General features: G+C 37.9%; 2 protein-coding genes and 1 pseudogene across 2 annotated transcripts; 1 reads left to right on the forward strand and 2 right to left on the reverse strand.

Moving 5' to 3' along the window:
• Window positions 1-5,332: 5,332 nt before the first annotated feature.
• Window positions 5,333-6,669, forward strand: LOC116163966. Its single transcript, XM_031478092.1, has 5 exons — window positions 5,333-5,660; window positions 5,711-5,920; window positions 5,965-6,224; window positions 6,273-6,408; window positions 6,461-6,669. The coding sequence occupies exons 1-5, from the start codon at window positions 5,558-5,560 to the stop codon at window positions 6,604-6,606; spliced, it is 855 nt and encodes a 284-aa protein (XP_031333952.1). The 5' UTR covers window positions 5,333-5,557; the 3' UTR covers window positions 6,607-6,669.
• A 52-nt stretch (window positions 6,670-6,721) lies between these two features.
• On the reverse strand, window positions 6,722-8,075 carry LOC116163961 (putative nuclease HARBI1). Its single transcript, XM_031478089.1, has 4 exons — window positions 7,850-8,075; window positions 7,652-7,798; window positions 7,337-7,604; window positions 6,722-7,283 (listed from the first exon to the last, which is right to left on the reverse strand). Exons 1-4 carry the CDS (start codon window positions 8,044-8,046, stop codon window positions 6,735-6,737), a joined length of 1,161 nt encoding a protein of 386 aa, XP_031333949.1. The 5' UTR covers window positions 8,047-8,075; the 3' UTR covers window positions 6,722-6,734.
• A 125-nt stretch (window positions 8,076-8,200) lies between these two features.
• LOC116163963 lies at window positions 8,201-10,235 on the reverse strand (annotated as a pseudogene).
• Window positions 10,236-16,686: the final 6,451 nt, after the last annotated feature.

Raw genomic sequence — 16,686 nt, forward strand, 5'->3', positions numbered from 1 at the left:
AACAGATCCTACTGCCTACCTACCGACAATTTGAAATAGTTCAACTTGAAGGTGATGTAAAGTAGGCATGGAGTTAATTCTGCTCATTGAAAAAACATTTATTTATTTTACAAAAAAAAAGTACGCAAGAAATGCTAAACTTGACAATTCAACACTCTTATACCACATCCATAACCCAAACATTGGCTTCCAACAGATTGGTAAAATCGCTTCTAAAGGTTACGTAGTTCTCATACATTGTTGATAACGTTAAAAGGCATGTACTGGTTTGAGCTGAGGTGGGAGTCCTTGCCAGTTCATCTAATGCATTAAATGAGACAGTAATTGGATTTACGGGTAAATTTAAACCTGTACAAAATCGCATTAAAGAGGGCACAACAATATCGTGTTTCTCGACCGGCTATTTCACTGTTTGTTCCAGAAGGCAATATTTGTAAGTCTGTATCTAGTTAAGATACCTTGAAGCGATAGGCAGTTTTTTAAGTTGCGCGGCAACACTTTGTCCAAAAATTTGAAATTCATCCTCTGTTTTCGTTTCCCTCTGGTCTTCATCTTTTAGAGTATTTGCTAGAACTTTTAATTCTTGGATACATGAAGACACCTCCTTCACTTTGGTCTTTGCTGCCAATTTTGTACGTTTTGATGCCGTTGGCGTATCTTCTGCAGTAGTATTACGAGTTATAATTTCGTGTTCTGTTTCAATAAACTCTTCTCCTTGTTGATCTGCTCAACCAGGTTCATGTCTAGTCTCCTACAAAATAGAAAAAATTAAAAACATTATTGTCGTAGGTACCTCAAAAAGAAGAGGAGTGGAGGGCGATAGAAAGGGACTTCAGCGCAAGATGGAATTTCCCAGGGTGCTATGGTGCAATTGACGGGAAGCACATCAATACCTATTCGTGCTCCTCCTAACATTGGAAGTGAATACTATAATTACAAAGGGCAAAACAGTATCATATTATTGGCGATTGTAGATGGTAATTATTGTTTCCGTTACGTTGATATTGGATGCAATGGAAAAGCGTCTGACGGGGGAGTTTTTTCGCAGTGTTCTATTTATCAACAATTGGAAAATAATATATTACCAGACGGTGGATTCATTGTTGGAGATGATGCATTTCCGCTCAAACATTATTTATTAAAACCATTTTCAAAAACGGAACTAACCACAAAACAGAAAATATTCAATTATAGATTAAGTCGTGCGAGAAGAATTGTGGAAAACGCATTTGGTATTTTGGTCAGTAGATTCAGAATTTTCGAAAAACCAATATCTTGTAAGATTTCCACAATTGACAAGATTGTGCGGACGTGTTGTGTCTTGCATAACTGGCTTCGAACTACATCGGCAAATGTATATTTACCAACAGGGTCAGTTGACGAAGAGGACATTAATCAAGGTAAAATAGTTCTTGGATTTTGGAGATCTGAAATATCTGCTTTAAAAAAACCTGTAATCTTGGGAAGTAACCATTCGTCACAATTTGCAAGAAATTTGAGAGACAGATACGCTGAATATTTTATGACTACTGGGACAGTTTCTTGGCAAGACCGAATGATTTTTTAAACGTATGTACACTATAATTAATAGCGAGTTCACAAAATATTGTAATATTAATGTAATAAAAACAAAAGTTATACTTACCAAATTGGACTGTGTATCTCTGTTTATGTTTACTTTTTTCAAAAACGAATGGATTATTATGAACCACTTCAATTTAGGCGTATACATGTCGTCTGCGCCCATTCCAGAACGGGTTGCCTTTTTTTTTGCAACTTCCTGCAAATTGCTGGACCGTAAGTTTTTTATCTTATTTTTTGCATCTGCAGCACCAAAACCTTCAATATTCATTGCTTCAATTATTTTCTTTAGATCGGCAAGTTTGTGTTCCATAGGCATTCGTGCTCACGATATAGTTCAACAAATTTAACACTAGTATCTTCCGTCCATTTAGATCCCATGTTGCACAATAAGCAATCAATCTTTTTCACTAGAAACACTATGTTACACGAGGGAAGTAATGGAAGATAGTAAAGTAGAGGGGGCAACTCGTTCTACTAAATAGAAACTGTTTCTATTCACTCGACTGGAACACTTGCTGGAACGAGTACTAGAAACCAGTACTGGAATGGTTGTTTACACGATACTTACAGCACTCGGTTTTAGTGGCTCGCACGAGGTACTATTCTCGTGTAACTGAGGCTTTAACTTGGGGCGGCGCTGAATAGGCGACTTCTTTAGGTGATCAACTAAATTACCAAACTATAAGGGTCACGGAAAAGATTTGTATCAAGAAATCTCATTTTTTCCATAGTTTTCAAATATGCTATGGCAGATGATTTCAAGTGCAGCGTTGGTAGCGAAAGACGCCCCTCAATGTAGGGAAAAACACCCCTGAACTAAACCATGAGGACCGTATAAAAATTATACATAAAAAATTCCTTTTTTTGTCACTACTTTAAAATATATCCTGGTGAGACGATATTAAGTGTAGTTTTAATAGTGGCAGACATCTTAGAAGTTAAAAAATTTAGGTATAGTAAATCCCAGCGAGTGCGAGCGTGTGAGAGATAAGCGCGCGAGAGCATAACAAACAATATATATATATATATATATATATATATATATACACCTAGCACTCGAATACATTCTAGACAACCCTCGAGACAGCGCAATGGTCAGCGACTCTCAGAGCGCTGTAAACTCCGTTAATGTATTCAAAGCCGGTACGGGCCAGATAAACGTAGCGCACAAAAGCCCCACAAATCTATGGGACTCCGGCACTAAAGTGTGCATAAAATGGGAAAGTAAAGACACGCGGTAAGAGGGAAGCAAAGCCGCGGATAGGGCGGCGCGAAACGGCAATACCAATACCGAGGTTGCAGTGCAAATACCGAAATCTTACCTTAAGACTAAAGCGCGAAACGACATGTTAGCTCAATGGCAAAAAGTTTGGGATGAGACCACAAAGGGGCGTTTTACACACGCGATTGTGCCGCAGGTACCTAAAACCACCACATGGTGGAGTAGGGAGACGATATGGGCGATTACAGGGCACGGCCCATACAGCCACTCCTTTAATAAATTCAAGCTCAAAAGACAGACACAGCGTACGATGTGCATGCGGAGAGGAATCTTCCCCCGAGCACACATTCTACCATTGCCCCTACCCACAGCGTACCAATGCGAGACAGGTAGCCCAAACTAAGTTACAACTCTCCCAACTAGAGCTGACTACACTAAACCTAGGTGAAATTAAACACCCGGAGGTTATAACATTAGAAACGTTCTTTAAGGAGCTCATAGTTCCAACGGAGGACGAAGACGATTAGGTAAGGTATATTTCACAATCTGCATTCCCCCCTTCCCCCCAAATAAAGTGTTTCCCAAAACTGTAAATAGACGGTCCCTTTACAACCTTTTTAACATGTATGTTTTGTCCCGCTTTTATAATACGATTTTAACTTGTGTAGTAAAAATACTTTTATGTTTCATTTTAATTTCACCATTATATTACAAATTTTATCTCACATAATGAATACAGGTCTTACACTACTTTGGCGAAAAGACGTAAAGAGCATATGATATTTACAAAAGAAAATAACGTATCCAAGCCTAGACGGGATAAGTAACAATATATACACATTAACTGCATTACACTTTATTATGTTATCAAAAATCTCTAAACCTTCCCCATATAGTTTTATTCGTTGAAGTTTTTTAAAAATAACAGCGACTATAGTTTCGGCGTACTGCCATCATCAGGCGATGTGAAAGTTAACAGGAAAACGGTAAATTACAAACGTTGAAGACGAATAAGACGAACATGTTGTTTTTTTAATTATTAACTGGCCGAAGCCAAGTGAAAAAACCTGAAGGGTGGTTAAAACGGAAAGGTTGTCCTAAGTTTCAAGACGAATTATTATCAAGCCTTGTTAAGACAACCAACCGGAGGGTTGAATTTTTACATTAAAGGTTGAAAGTTGGATTAACACATTTCAAAAGAACGGGGGGAAAAAATAAACTTATAAAAGTATTGAAACTATTAAGATGACTACATAAATTATTTAAGTAAAGTTTAAATTCGAGATCATGCAGACGGCATGTCTCGAAATGATTGACAATAATAGTTTCAATACTTTTATAAGTTTATTTTTTCCCCCCGTTCTTTTGAAATGTGTTAATCCAACTTTCAACCTTTAATGTAAAAATTCAACCCTCCGGTTGGTTGTCTTAACAAGGCTTGATAATAATTCGTCTTGAAACTTAGGACAACCTTTCCGTTTTAACCACCCTTCAGGTTTTTTCACTTGGCTTCGGCCAGTTAATAATTAATAAAAAAACAACATGTTCGTCTTATTCGTCTTCAACGTTTGTAATTTACCGTTTTCCTGTTAACTTTCACATCGCCTGATGATGGCAGTACGCCGAAACTATAGTCGCTGTTATTTTTAAAAAACTTCAACGAATAAAACTATATGGGGAAGGTTTAGAGATTTTTGATAACATAATATAGTTCAACCCCCATTTCGAGGAACGATGGATCCAACTCAAAAAAAAAAAAAAATGCATTACACTTCTTCAACAAAATAACTTATCCCGATTAACGAATTTTGCAGTAACAACCAGTCTTTGGAAGTTGTTCTAAATAAAAGAGGGATTTCCCCGCTGATTTTGGTGCTGGCGGTCGGTTGGATGTGGGTTCCCTTGACCGTGGTTTCCTAGCGAGGGGGTGGTGGCGCCTTAAGCCCGAAAGGGTAGGAGGGCGAAGATTTATCTCCATGATTTAACTGTAGTGTGGACATGATGGCCGATTTTTTAAAGGAACCTTCTACCTTATTTGAAAACTTTTGTCGGATGTCGTTGGAAGACTTCGAATATTTGCTTAATAAAATCGAACCATACATTAAAAAAAAAGATAGTCAATTACGAGCAGCTGTTCCAGCAAAAGAACGGTTAGCAATAACTTTGCGGTTCTTAGCTACGGGCGACAGTTATCAAAGTCTCCATTATCTATTTAAAGTGTCTCCTCAACTAATATCTCGAATTGTGCCAGAAGTATGCAAAGCTATAATTGCTGAACTGGAACATTTAATTAAGGTAAAGTAAAGTATATATTTATTTAACATCGATACTGACAACAAATATACTTACTAGAAAATGCAAACTAAAGTAGATTTTACAAAAATAAAACGTAAAAGTTTAATGACATGTTGAATAACTAAAAATATTCTTACGGATAACGTCGTTTATTCAAAACGATTCTCCAATTTTCTTGCATCGTTATTTGCACGATTTGGCACATATCCACAATCAGTGATATAACTAAGGGTGCGGTCGAAAATTTACTCAGATTGCTATGAATACTGCAATTGCACAAATATGCGGTTATAAATTTACTTCGTTTACTACTGGTTTACTTCAGTAGCAATAATTATTGCGACTGCGCATGCGCCTGGTCTTACTCAATTTACTGAAATTGCTTCTGGAAAATAGGTGGTAAAACGTGAGTAAAACTGAAGTAAACGAGTGAACAGCTGATTTTGACATTTAAACATGGCGGTGAGCACGGAGGTTAAGGAATTAATTTTAGTAGACAATGAAAATAAAGAATATACGGTTTTGCTTAGCTCTCAAGACCACGCAAGAGCTCTTAATGGTGATGTTGAAAAAGTATAATGAACACTAAAATTTCTTAATTTGTTTTAGATTTAACATTTGCTTCAGCATTGTTGAGGCATGCTATCTGCAACCAAAAGGTAAACAAAACCCCGAGTGCTTCTCCAAATGTGGTTAATATTTGTCAACCTGGTACTTCTATTAACCCAACTCCTAATGTAGTTGACGAAAATCAAGAGCTACCAAACGATGAAAATCAGCCATTGTCACCGCTAAGCGATAATTCTGACAATAGTGAAGGTAAGGTGCAATACATATTTAAGTATTTAAAACATATATTTCAGAATATTTAGGCCGCTGGCCACACGAAGCTATTCTATTATTATTAGATACATATTATGAGAAATGTGACCAGCTTTTAAGGGGAAAAGTGAAGCCAAAACCATTTTGGGACGATATTGCTAGAATAATAAATTCCCATGGATATAAAGTAAGTGGGACACAATGTCGCACCAAACTAGCGACACTGAAGCGACAGTATAAAAAAATAAAAGACCACAATAACGCTTCAGGTAACGAACGCAGGGAATGGATTTATACAGAGGTAAAGTGATGTTATAATAAGCACCTCTTTGTAAATATAAACTTGTAGAAAATGGATGAATTATTCAGCAATAAACCTTGGGTAGAACCAGTTGCAACAGCGTCTTCAGATGGTGGTAAAGAAAATGTATTCCAAAGTACATCATTTTCTACACCAGAACCTGTACAATCACCTCTACCACAAAGTAAGCACCTATTGCATATAAATTAAAAGTTTTAAGATGTAATACTTTTTAGACGTCAAATCCAAGAGGGTGGTTGATCTTCTAGCAAAAATTCGAGAGGATCGCCAGAGGCATCACGATGAACGAATGTCACAACGATCAGAGGCAATGGAGTTATTAAGAAGCTTAGTAGATAGTGTAAAAAAAAATCCTGATTGATTTTAATATCATCATAATGTAAGTTGCAATAGTGTATTATAGTATAAAAAAATATACATTAGTTTTGTTTTAATATAATGTAAGTTATGTATTTGTTTATAAAATAATGATAACAATCTATTAAGAAATTAAAATTCCTCTTGTAAAGGAAGTTCTTCGGCAGTTAAGTTTCTTTTCTGACATGCTATGGCAACGTTTCTGTCATCAGCTTGCACATTATGTGGTAGTGGTACAACCACCTCAGGTACACGATGCAAGTCAATCGCTATAGGTGTAAATTGATCTTGTCGCAATAAACATATATTATGTATAATGCAGCATGCTACAATATACTTTGGAATTAAGTCGCCTCTCGTCATGGGCAAATTATCAAGCAAGCGTCTCATACGACCCTTTAAGAGACCAATGGCCCTTTCAACAGCCATTCGTGTGCTTGAATGGCACTTGTTGTAATTATGTTGTCTTTCAGTTAAGTGGCCATTATCTTTGTACGGAACCATTAAATTCTTACGGATAGCGTACGCTGCGTCTCCCAACAAATGATAGTCATTTGGAAATTTTTCAGAGTCATTTAAAAAATGTGACACCTCTGAACTTGCAAAAACCCTCTGGTCGTGGACCGATCCTGGGTGTCCAGTGTAACAGTGTATGAACTTCCCTTTTTCATCACTAACAACCTGTAATCAATTATATGTAAATATATATATATCACAAATGCATATTACAAAACCTGCAATTGTATGGAATGTATTCCCTTTCTGTTAACGTAGGCCTCAGGATGTTCAGTAGGGGCAGTAATCGAAATATGGGTCCCATCGATAGCTCCAATAACATTTGGGAACCCAGCAACAACTTTAAAAGCGCGAGCACTCTCTTGCATTCTTGCAATTCTTGGCCACTTGATGAACACCTTTACCTTACTATATAACACCTCGACCACTTTACGTACAGCCATAACTCCTGTGGCTTTACCTACGCCAAAGCGATCACAGACAGACCTACATGTATACAGTTACACATCACCTACACTAATGTATATACGTACCGATAAGAATCAGGTGTGCCAAGAATCCACAAGGCAATCAATAGTTGCTTCTCAGCTGATATACTGGGTCGACCAGGAGAAACAACATGTTTGCTAATTTCAGGGCCAATTATGTTTAAAATAAATTCAAAGGTGTTTCGCTGCAGTCTGAAATAGGTATATGTACAAATATTAACATAACCTAATAATATTATATACCTAAAATGTGATTGGAATTGATCATTGGAGTATAAATGCACAACATTCTCCACATAATTATTTATTCGTGCTAAAGGTACCTTCTTCTTCGGAGTAACAACTGCAAAAAATTCTTCTTCCTCCGAACTGCTACTATCAAAAATTTCTTGTAGTAGTTGATAAATTGCAACAGTATCGTTTATACTTATATTGGTCATGATTTTTCGTTTGAAGTCTTAGGTTATGTCACAATCAGTGCGGTTATGTGGTTACGTCATCTTTTACTCATGTTACTCACACAACGGTCGAAAACTTATTTTACTGAGAGTAAAAAATAATTTTAGACCGCTTTACTTCATTTACTTTACTTCGATTGCACACACAATACTGTCAGTAAATTTTCGACCGTACCCTAAGTGATGATGGATTCGAATAACAAGGTTGAGAAGGTGGAGGTAAGGCAACAGTATGGTGTTCTTGCTCAAAATCTTGTACACTTTCGACGCCAGAATTTGAAACAGAAGTAAGTGATTGTGGATTCGAATACGACTGAGAAAGTGGAGGTGACGGTGTAACAGTCAGATGTGGAGTAACGTGGCTTGGTATTATTGTAAATCTGTTTGACTGTGTAAGTGGTATGAAGTGTGAATTCGTAGAATCCTGCTGAAGTGGCTGTGAGAATGCATGCTGATAAGAACGTCTTTTTGCTTGGTACATAACATTCTCTATTTCATGCATTATATTGTCTCTTTCAGATTGTTCCATTGTTCGAAGCCTTTTTGCCAGTACCTCTCCAAATATGTCATTCATCCTTGTCCTTTTGTTGTGACTTTTTTTGTAATATATCATACGCCTTTTCCATTTTGTCATAGATTACTTCCTGTGTTACTTTGGTCATCTTGGTAGTGGATCGATCTAAAGGTACCCTACGTTTCATTGAATATGTGCTTGGTTCTAAAAAATATATAAGTAGAAAAGGTTATTGTAATAATTTCATTAATACCTGCAGAGCGCACTGCTACGTTGGAAATATCATCGGACTGTGTTTCAAGTTGACTTTCATTGTTACTTTCTAAGTCTATATTCTGAAAAAAAAAACTTTATAGACATTGTCTTTCCAAAAATGATTAATTGTTCTTTCAGTCAGTTAAAGAACAATAAAACGTTTTTGGAAAGACAACGTCTATAAAGTTTATATTATACAATCCAAAATATGAGCTCCAAAAACTACACGAATTGAAAAAAAAAATGTTAATATTTGAGGTGAGCACCGACATAAAGATAAAAAAAAAATTAGTTCGTACAAAAGAATAATTATCTTGTTACAGATTCCTACCAATTCAGAAGAATGGGAACACGTGGCAAACGGTTACGAGAAGTTATGGAATTTTCCACACTGTTTGGGTTCCCTAGACGGAAAGCACATTATGATGCAATCACCAATTAATAGTGGTTCCCAATTTTACAACTACAAAAATTTCTTCAGCATAGTATTGATGGCTCTGGTTGACGCGAACTATAGTAGATGGTCAATTACTTCCGGGAACATGGCGCAAAGATCAAGACAATATGACTTCCCTTTTACCTCTACAAAAAATACCAAGAAATTCAAGTATGGACGCAAGAAACCTCAGAGAAGAGTTTTCTGAATACTTTATGAATAAGGGTAAACTTTCTTGGCAGGATAATTATTGCTAATGTACTGAAATTAAACACAAATAATAAAATAAAAAACAAGTATTACTTACTTGGGAGTTTATCGTATTTCTAGGAGTATGATGACTCAAAAACTTAGCCATCCTTGAAAACGCAAACCAAGCAGGTTTATATAAGTCGTCAGTACCGGCGCCACTTTTTTCGCTTTGTTTAACTTTGTTTAAGCAGTTTCTAAAAGTGGCCATCAGGGAATCCTTTTTCTTCTTCAAATCCGTAATAGAAATTTGTGCAGAAAATTCTGTCTGTATTCGCTTCCACGCGTCGTAAACGTCATTACGGTTTTTATGTTGTGCGTGGGAAGGGTCCCAAATAACTGCTTCTCTTTCATAGAGATCCAAAAATTCAAAAGTTACCTCATTTGACCACTCCATCATCACTTTTACACTGTTACCTCGGCAAGTAATGTAGCGCGACTGAAAAACTTTCCGCGCTCCCTACTTCAGAACCTTTGACTTTGGGATATTTACCGACTGCGGTTGGCAAGTACAAGTAGTGCGACAAGTTTCAAGTCATTTTCATACACACTACTAGGCACTTGCCAAGTACCGCTTAGTGAATAGCCGGCTTTACTCAGTATGCAGTCATTAACATACCACTAAAGTGAAATGCGTTCGTTTATCGACGATTGTATTTCTGTAAGTTAGATTCCTTAAATTGTGATTTCCATGTATATGTTACCGGCAAACTGCGAAACCCGGCATTTTGCAAAATGCCTAGGCATTTCGCGAAATGACGAGTGCAACAGGCAAAGTAAGAAACGGAGCTGCAGTTCGCACTTTGCCTGTCTCTCTTTAGGGATTTCGCGAAATGCCTAAACATGCAGGCAAAGTGCGAAGACTTCGTCATTTCCCACAGAATGCGTATACAGCGTTGCCATTGAATGGTAAACGACGCGTACGATTGCGATGTTATTTAAGTACTCGTTAAATATTGCGCTCACGTTTAGACTGCATTTCTTCTATGGGTTTTCTGTTGAGTCACGCTTTGAATTTACTGTGAGAATATATCAAATGGGGGAAGGTACTAACGCGACAGTTTTACGTTTGGCACGGCTGTACGCGCAATCTGTGGAAAATAACCGAGAATTCTCAGGCAGGCGAAGTGCGAAGTCGAGTTCCATTTCTCACTTTGCCTGTTGCATTGGTCATTTCGCAAAATGCCGGATTTCGCAGTTTGCGGTAACATATATACTGTTTGTCTATTTATTTGATTGACACTAACATATGGAAATTTGTTTCAGTAATCACAATGCCTAAAGCCCTACGACAACTGCTCCCCGAACAAAAGGGCCTGCCGACATACAGCGGAGATCTCCTGGACGACCCAAAGCCGTTCCTTCAGAAAATCGAGGAAACAGCAAGCACAAAAGGGGACCTGAACCTCCTACAGGCAGCTACAAAAAGTCTCACCGGGGACGCAGCGAAATGGTGGATCACCGTCGAGCCCTTCATCACTGACTACACCGAACTAAAGACCCAGTTCCTGAAAAAGTTCGACGATCGCAGACAAACCGGGAAGCTGCACGCCGAATTTTTCGCCCGAGAGCAGAGGACAGAATCGTGCAACACCTTCCTACAACGAAAAGTCCGCATCGCAAGGAGGCTCAACATCTCGATGCACGACCACCTAACACTTAGTCCGCGATCTGCTACATTCGGACATACGCTGCCACCTTCGATGTCACATGCCCGAGACGATGCTGGACCTAGTACAACTGGCCACCGAGATTGAAGAGGACGTAAGGAGCCGCAGTCGACCAGCCGCCGTCGATACTACCAGCAACACACAACGCCCACCGAACGTACCTAAATGCCGTTACTGCCCTCAGTATCACTTCCACCGGGACTGCCCCGTCCTAGCTAACACGACAACAGGACCAGGGAAACGGATCAGTGGCCAGGTCAAACACCCGGCCATCCAATTAATTCAAACCGCAAACGATGGAGGTCTTCCGACTATAACGCTGACGACCAACAATAAAGAGCTAGCCGCCCTACTCGACACAGGATCGACACACAATTTCATCCGACGCGAGTTTGTCCACAAGATCCAGAAGTACACGGAGGACGCAGCCACATTAGCTGATCCCAGCCACCGTCTACAGATAGTCGGAACCACAACCATCCAGTACCAAGTGGAAGGAGAAAGTTATCAGGACGTCTTCCTGGTGACACCGTCGCTCGTCGCGCCAGTGATTCTTGGACAAGCTTGGTTACGCCGCCAGAAAGCCGTCATCGATTACGAGCGTGGATGTGTACATTGGGGCACGGAAAGCAGACAGGCGATGCACTGGAATCGCGCTACCATCCAACCTACCCGACGGCAAGGGACTACCATCACCGAGGTCAAACACGGTTTCCCATCACACCTGAAGGATCAGTGGGCCAAACTCGCGCGAAACTTTGAGACAACGCTCACAGGAGAAGCCTAGGGCAACTCACCATTTCCGTACCGCTACTCTAAGTAGTTTGATACGCGCCATCGAATATTGTACATACGTTGTTCTTGTCTGTTGACTGTGTATATAGTGTAATATATGTTATTTGAACCGTCACGTTATTCTACCCGGTAACAATAATAAATAATAATTCCCAATTATTCTGCAATATTTTGATTACCAAAAGAACAGAATCACGACAAAACTTCTCGAAATACAGTGTACTGAAAATGAAACATCCGACACAGTTACGGAGATTATTATAAAACAATTACGGCAGCACGATATCTTGTCCAAATGCGTTGCATTTTCGGGGGATAACTGCAATACAAACTTTGGAGGTAGCGAACGAACAGGAGTAAACAATGTTTTTTGTAAACTGAAAGAAAGGTTAAATAACAACATGGTTGGTGTTGGTTGCTCTGCGCATATTATTCATAATGCAGTGCACCATGCATGCGATCTACTGCCATTAGTACTAGCGGTATAACGGAAATTCTTGAAAGATACTGCATTTTTTAATACCAAGGTGCCACTTGGTACAGTTGTTCCTTAGAACCATTTAAACGATTTGACCCGAAGAACACTTCCGTATGGGTAGATTTTATAGGGGGTGGGGGTGATTTATTGTAACATTTAAAAAAAACTAAATATGGCCTAGAGACGAGATCTGGGTGTCGATTTCGTATGATTTTAACCCGAGGAATCCAATGGTAGCGCCAGAAATGTAATCCGGATACCGGAAGTCCGTGAAAAGCCGCCATTTTTAGAAAATGACAGACTTTTGATCGAATTATATTTTTAAGGCACACCAGGTCGTGTAAGGTGTCTAGACTTATGTTTTTGGGGTCAGGGAATTCATTTTTGATAGCAAATATAACCGACTGGCATCGGAACTGCATGAGAGGCTTCCCTACTATACTTTTTGAAGACGTCGCACGCGGTGAAACCCAAGATATTCCAAAGTTGTAATATATAAACTTATAATATTTTATTTAATAAAAATACACATTAACAAAACATAAGATATATTAAAACATGGGGTAAAAAATGTTTAAGCCTATGAAGAATCACCAAGTACATCGCTGACCTCCTCTGAGATTGCGTTATCACCACTGAAAAGGAGTTTTACATATAAATATTAAAGGTTCGGTAGTAAATTATATCGAAAGTATACAATAGTCTCCCATACATTTTTGGCATGCAGAGGAACATGGTAATCCGTGTCGCCGCAGCACGAGTTGGAGGAGCACATAAGGAGGGCGGCGTATGTCGCTGGCCATATCTGGGGATGTGCAAACCAGGTGATGAGAAGCTCTACAAGTCCAGAAGGATGGGGATGGACTCTTGAAGCCAAAGGCAGGAAGGTTCTGTAGTCCAAGTTGCCACAAGTATGGAAGGCAGTCCGTGCTCTGAACAGGTGTGGCTGCGCGGAGACCCTTCGGTGCAGCTGCCGGCGACACGGATTGCCATGTTCCCCTGCATGCCAAAAATGTATGGGAGATTGCTTAAACAAAGGGTAAGAATATTGTATACTTTCGGATATACCTAATTTACTACCGAACCTTTAATATTTATATACCGAGTGAATATTCCCAAAACGAACATAGGGAATTAACATGGGAAAAGGGGTTTTTGTAGGTAGTTGCTCCGCATGTTAACTGAGAGGGTTGATCATGACACCAATCGAAAGAAGGTTTTTTTCCTCGTCTAATGATATACGAATGAGTTCATTTTCAGGTGTATTTGTCACTATATTAGCAAAAACTCGAGAAATCCACTTACCAAAATCATGTTTAGCCATGACTAAGACAAAAAGCAGATTCAAACGTCGAAATCAATATCAGTTTATATGACGCCTGGCATTAATTTTTTTGTAAAATGCGGTTCACTGAGGAAAAAGTATTTATTTGTTACTCAGTTGTAAACGTTGATTAACAAGACAAAACGCAAACGGGTAAACGTCATGTTTAAACGCTACTGACTTGTAAAACTGACAGCAGACCTGTAAAACTGACAGCAGACCTGTAAAAATTTTACAAGTTAGTAATCTAGTAATTTCATTGGCCAGAATTAATGCGAAGTCTCTGTTACATGGATAACATGATATTTTAGACATTTCTTCAAGATTAATTTAAGAACTAATTATTTACATTTACTATTGTTTACAAATGAATAACAAATAAAATATTGTACATTATACGCCAGGTAATAGTTTTTACTGGCTCTAGGAGATGACAAGCTCGCCTAACGGCTCGCTAGTCAACTTCTCCTATCGCCAGTAAAAACTCACTTACCTGGATAATAATGTAAAATACTATTATAATAAACAACGTTTACAGCGGAAATGTTTACTCTAGTACGCGATATTTGTTTTCCGTGCATGTGAAAACCTATTTTAATTCGTTAGGAAATTTCCATGGCTTAACATGATTTTGCTAATTGGATTTATTGCCGAATTTTTGATAAAATAATGAGAAATACACCTGAAAATAAGCTAATTCGTATATCATTAGATGAGAAAAAATCTTCTTTCGAGTGGTGTCATTACAAACCCTCTAAGTTAACATGGGGAGCAACGATCGGCAAAAAACGTTTTTCGCATGTTAATTTCCTACGTTCGGTTTTAAATTATTCACCCGGTATGTGAAATTCCTTTTCAGTGGTGATAACGCAATCTCAGAGGAGGTCAGCGATGTACTTGGTGATCCTTCATATGCTTATAAATTGTTTACCCCATGTTTTAATATATTTTATGTTTTGTTAATGTGTATTTTTATTCAACAAAATATTACAAATTTCTCTAGATCTTAAAACTTTGGAATATCTTGGGTTTCACCGCGTGCGACGTCTTCAAAAAGTGCAGTAGGGAAGCCTCTCATACAGTTCCGATGCCAGTAGGTTATTTTTGTTATCATAAATGAATTCCCTGACCCCAAAAACATAACTCTAGACACCTTACACGACCCGGTGTGCCTTAGAAATATAATTCGATCAAAAGTCTGTCATTTTCTAAAAATGGCGGCTTTTCACGGACTTCCGGTATCCGGATTACATTTCTGGCGCTACCATTGGATTCCTCGGGTTAAAATCATACGAAATCGACACCCAGATCTCGTCTCTAGGCCATATTTAGTTTTTTAAAAAATGTTACAATAAATCACCCCCACCCCCTCTAAAATCTACCCACACGGAAAATGTCAAGTGTTCTTCGGGCCAAATCGTCTAAATGGCTCTAAGGAACAGCTGTACCAAGTGGCACCTTGGTATAAGAAAATGCAGTATCTTTTGGTATACCGCTAGTACTACATTAGATGCGGAATCTATTATAATGAAAATCTACAATTATTTTTCTATATACACTGTGCGAACTGAGTCACTAAAAGACTTCTGTGCTGCAGCTGACGCGGAATACAAACAGCTACTCTATCATTCAAAAACGCGCTGGCTTAGTCTTTTCCCAGCTTTTGAGCGATTATTGAAGCTGTATAAGCCACTCAAGGACTATTTTGGAAGCTTGGAGAAGCCATCCGTTTTAATAAAGAAGTTTTTCGAAGACTCCCTCTCAGAAGCGTATTTATTTCTCATTCACTCGATAATGCACGTGTTTCACGCACAAATTGAAAAATTAGAAAAAAGTAATAATTCTGTCCTGGAAACGAGGAACATACTTTTATTATAAGAACGTTAGATAACAGGGTAAATGAACACTTTTTACCACTAAAAATCCGTAGTGTTTTAACAGCGCATGATGAAGACACAAAAAAAGAGTTCGCTAAATGTTGTACCGATTTCTATCATGAAATGAAAACATATATAGAAAAATGGATCAAACCTTTTCAACAGTTTGAGTGGATGGTTTTGACCAACATTACGAATAATACTCCATGGACGGTAATTGAGGATACAGTTATATTTTTACAAAATAAGAACATTAATATCGATGAAAATAAATTGCTAGATGAGTGGATGAATTTAAAAACATTCAGCTTAAACTTAAGTGATGAAGACAAATTGTTAACTGTCAGTCAATTATGGTTCAATTTTTTTAAAACTCCGAATGCATATTTGTATTCTGAACTAATAAAAATTGCACAGTACTTCTTTTGCATACCGGCTCATAATGCAAACGTAGAAAGAGTGTTCTCATTAATTACCCAACAGTGGACGAAAGAGCGAAATATGCTATTCACATCAACCGTTTCGTCGATAATAAAAACTAAGTACAATTTTAAAGACACAATTGTATTAATTTTTATAAATTCCTCCTAGATAAAAAAGAAGTTTTAAATAGTATAGGCAAGGCGGAGAAATATAAAAAAATGGAAGGTTCAAATTTCCACGTAGGACATAAAAGTTAGAATTAGTTTGCGCTTATTGTTTTTTTAATGATCAGAAAATCTGTATTGTTTTAGGATAATAAATAAACATTATTCATGAACTTTTAAAAATTACTTAGAATGTCCGGATTTACAGCCCAAAAATCAGGGGTTTTCGTGCTTTTTGTCCTGGATGTGTAATTTTGTTGATGGCAACCTTAGCCGCATGGATTAAATGTCGTAATTTTTGCCTGTTTGGGCATGTCTGTGTTCTGTATTTTGTAATCTTTAAACATCTTTGTCAACGTTTTAATTTAACAGTAATGGTTTATAAATCTAGTGTAATTAATGTTGTGATCACCAGTACTCGGACCAATATATAAATT

Source organism: Photinus pyralis, unplaced genomic scaffold (genome assembly GCF_008802855.1).
Source record: "Photinus pyralis isolate 1611_PpyrPB1 unplaced genomic scaffold, Ppyr1.3 Ppyr1.4_LG2, whole genome shotgun sequence".
NCBI classification, from domain to species: domain Eukaryota; kingdom Metazoa; phylum Arthropoda; class Insecta; order Coleoptera; family Lampyridae; genus Photinus; species Photinus pyralis.

What these genes read in the sequence shown, in the direction of transcription:
- LOC116163966 (XM_031478092.1), top strand. Translation starts at nt 5,558, where the DNA reads ATGGCGGTGAGCACGGAGGTTAAGGAATTAATTTTAGTAGACAATGAA. An exon ending in CCACGCAAGAGCTCTTAATG is followed by an intron (nt 5,661 to 5,710) that starts GTGATGTTGAAA and finishes AATTTGTTTTAG; the next exon opens with ATTTAACATTTGCTTCAGCA. An exon ending in TAATTCTGACAATAGTGAAG is followed by an intron (nt 5,921 to 5,964) that starts GTAAGGTGCAAT and finishes CATATATTTCAG; the next exon opens with AATATTTAGGCCGCTGGCCA.
- LOC116163961 (XM_031478089.1), bottom strand. Translation starts at nt 8,046, where the DNA reads ATGACCAATATAAGTATAAACGATACTGTTGCAATTTATCAACTACTA. An exon ending in CAATTCCAATCACATTTTAG is followed by an intron (nt 7,799 to 7,849) that starts GTATATAATATT and finishes TACCTATTTCAG; the next exon opens with ACTGCAGCGAAACACCTTTG. An exon ending in TACATTCCATACAATTGCAG is followed by an intron (nt 7,284 to 7,336) that starts GTTTTGTAATAT and finishes AATTGATTACAG; the next exon opens with GTTGTTAGTGATGAAAAAGG.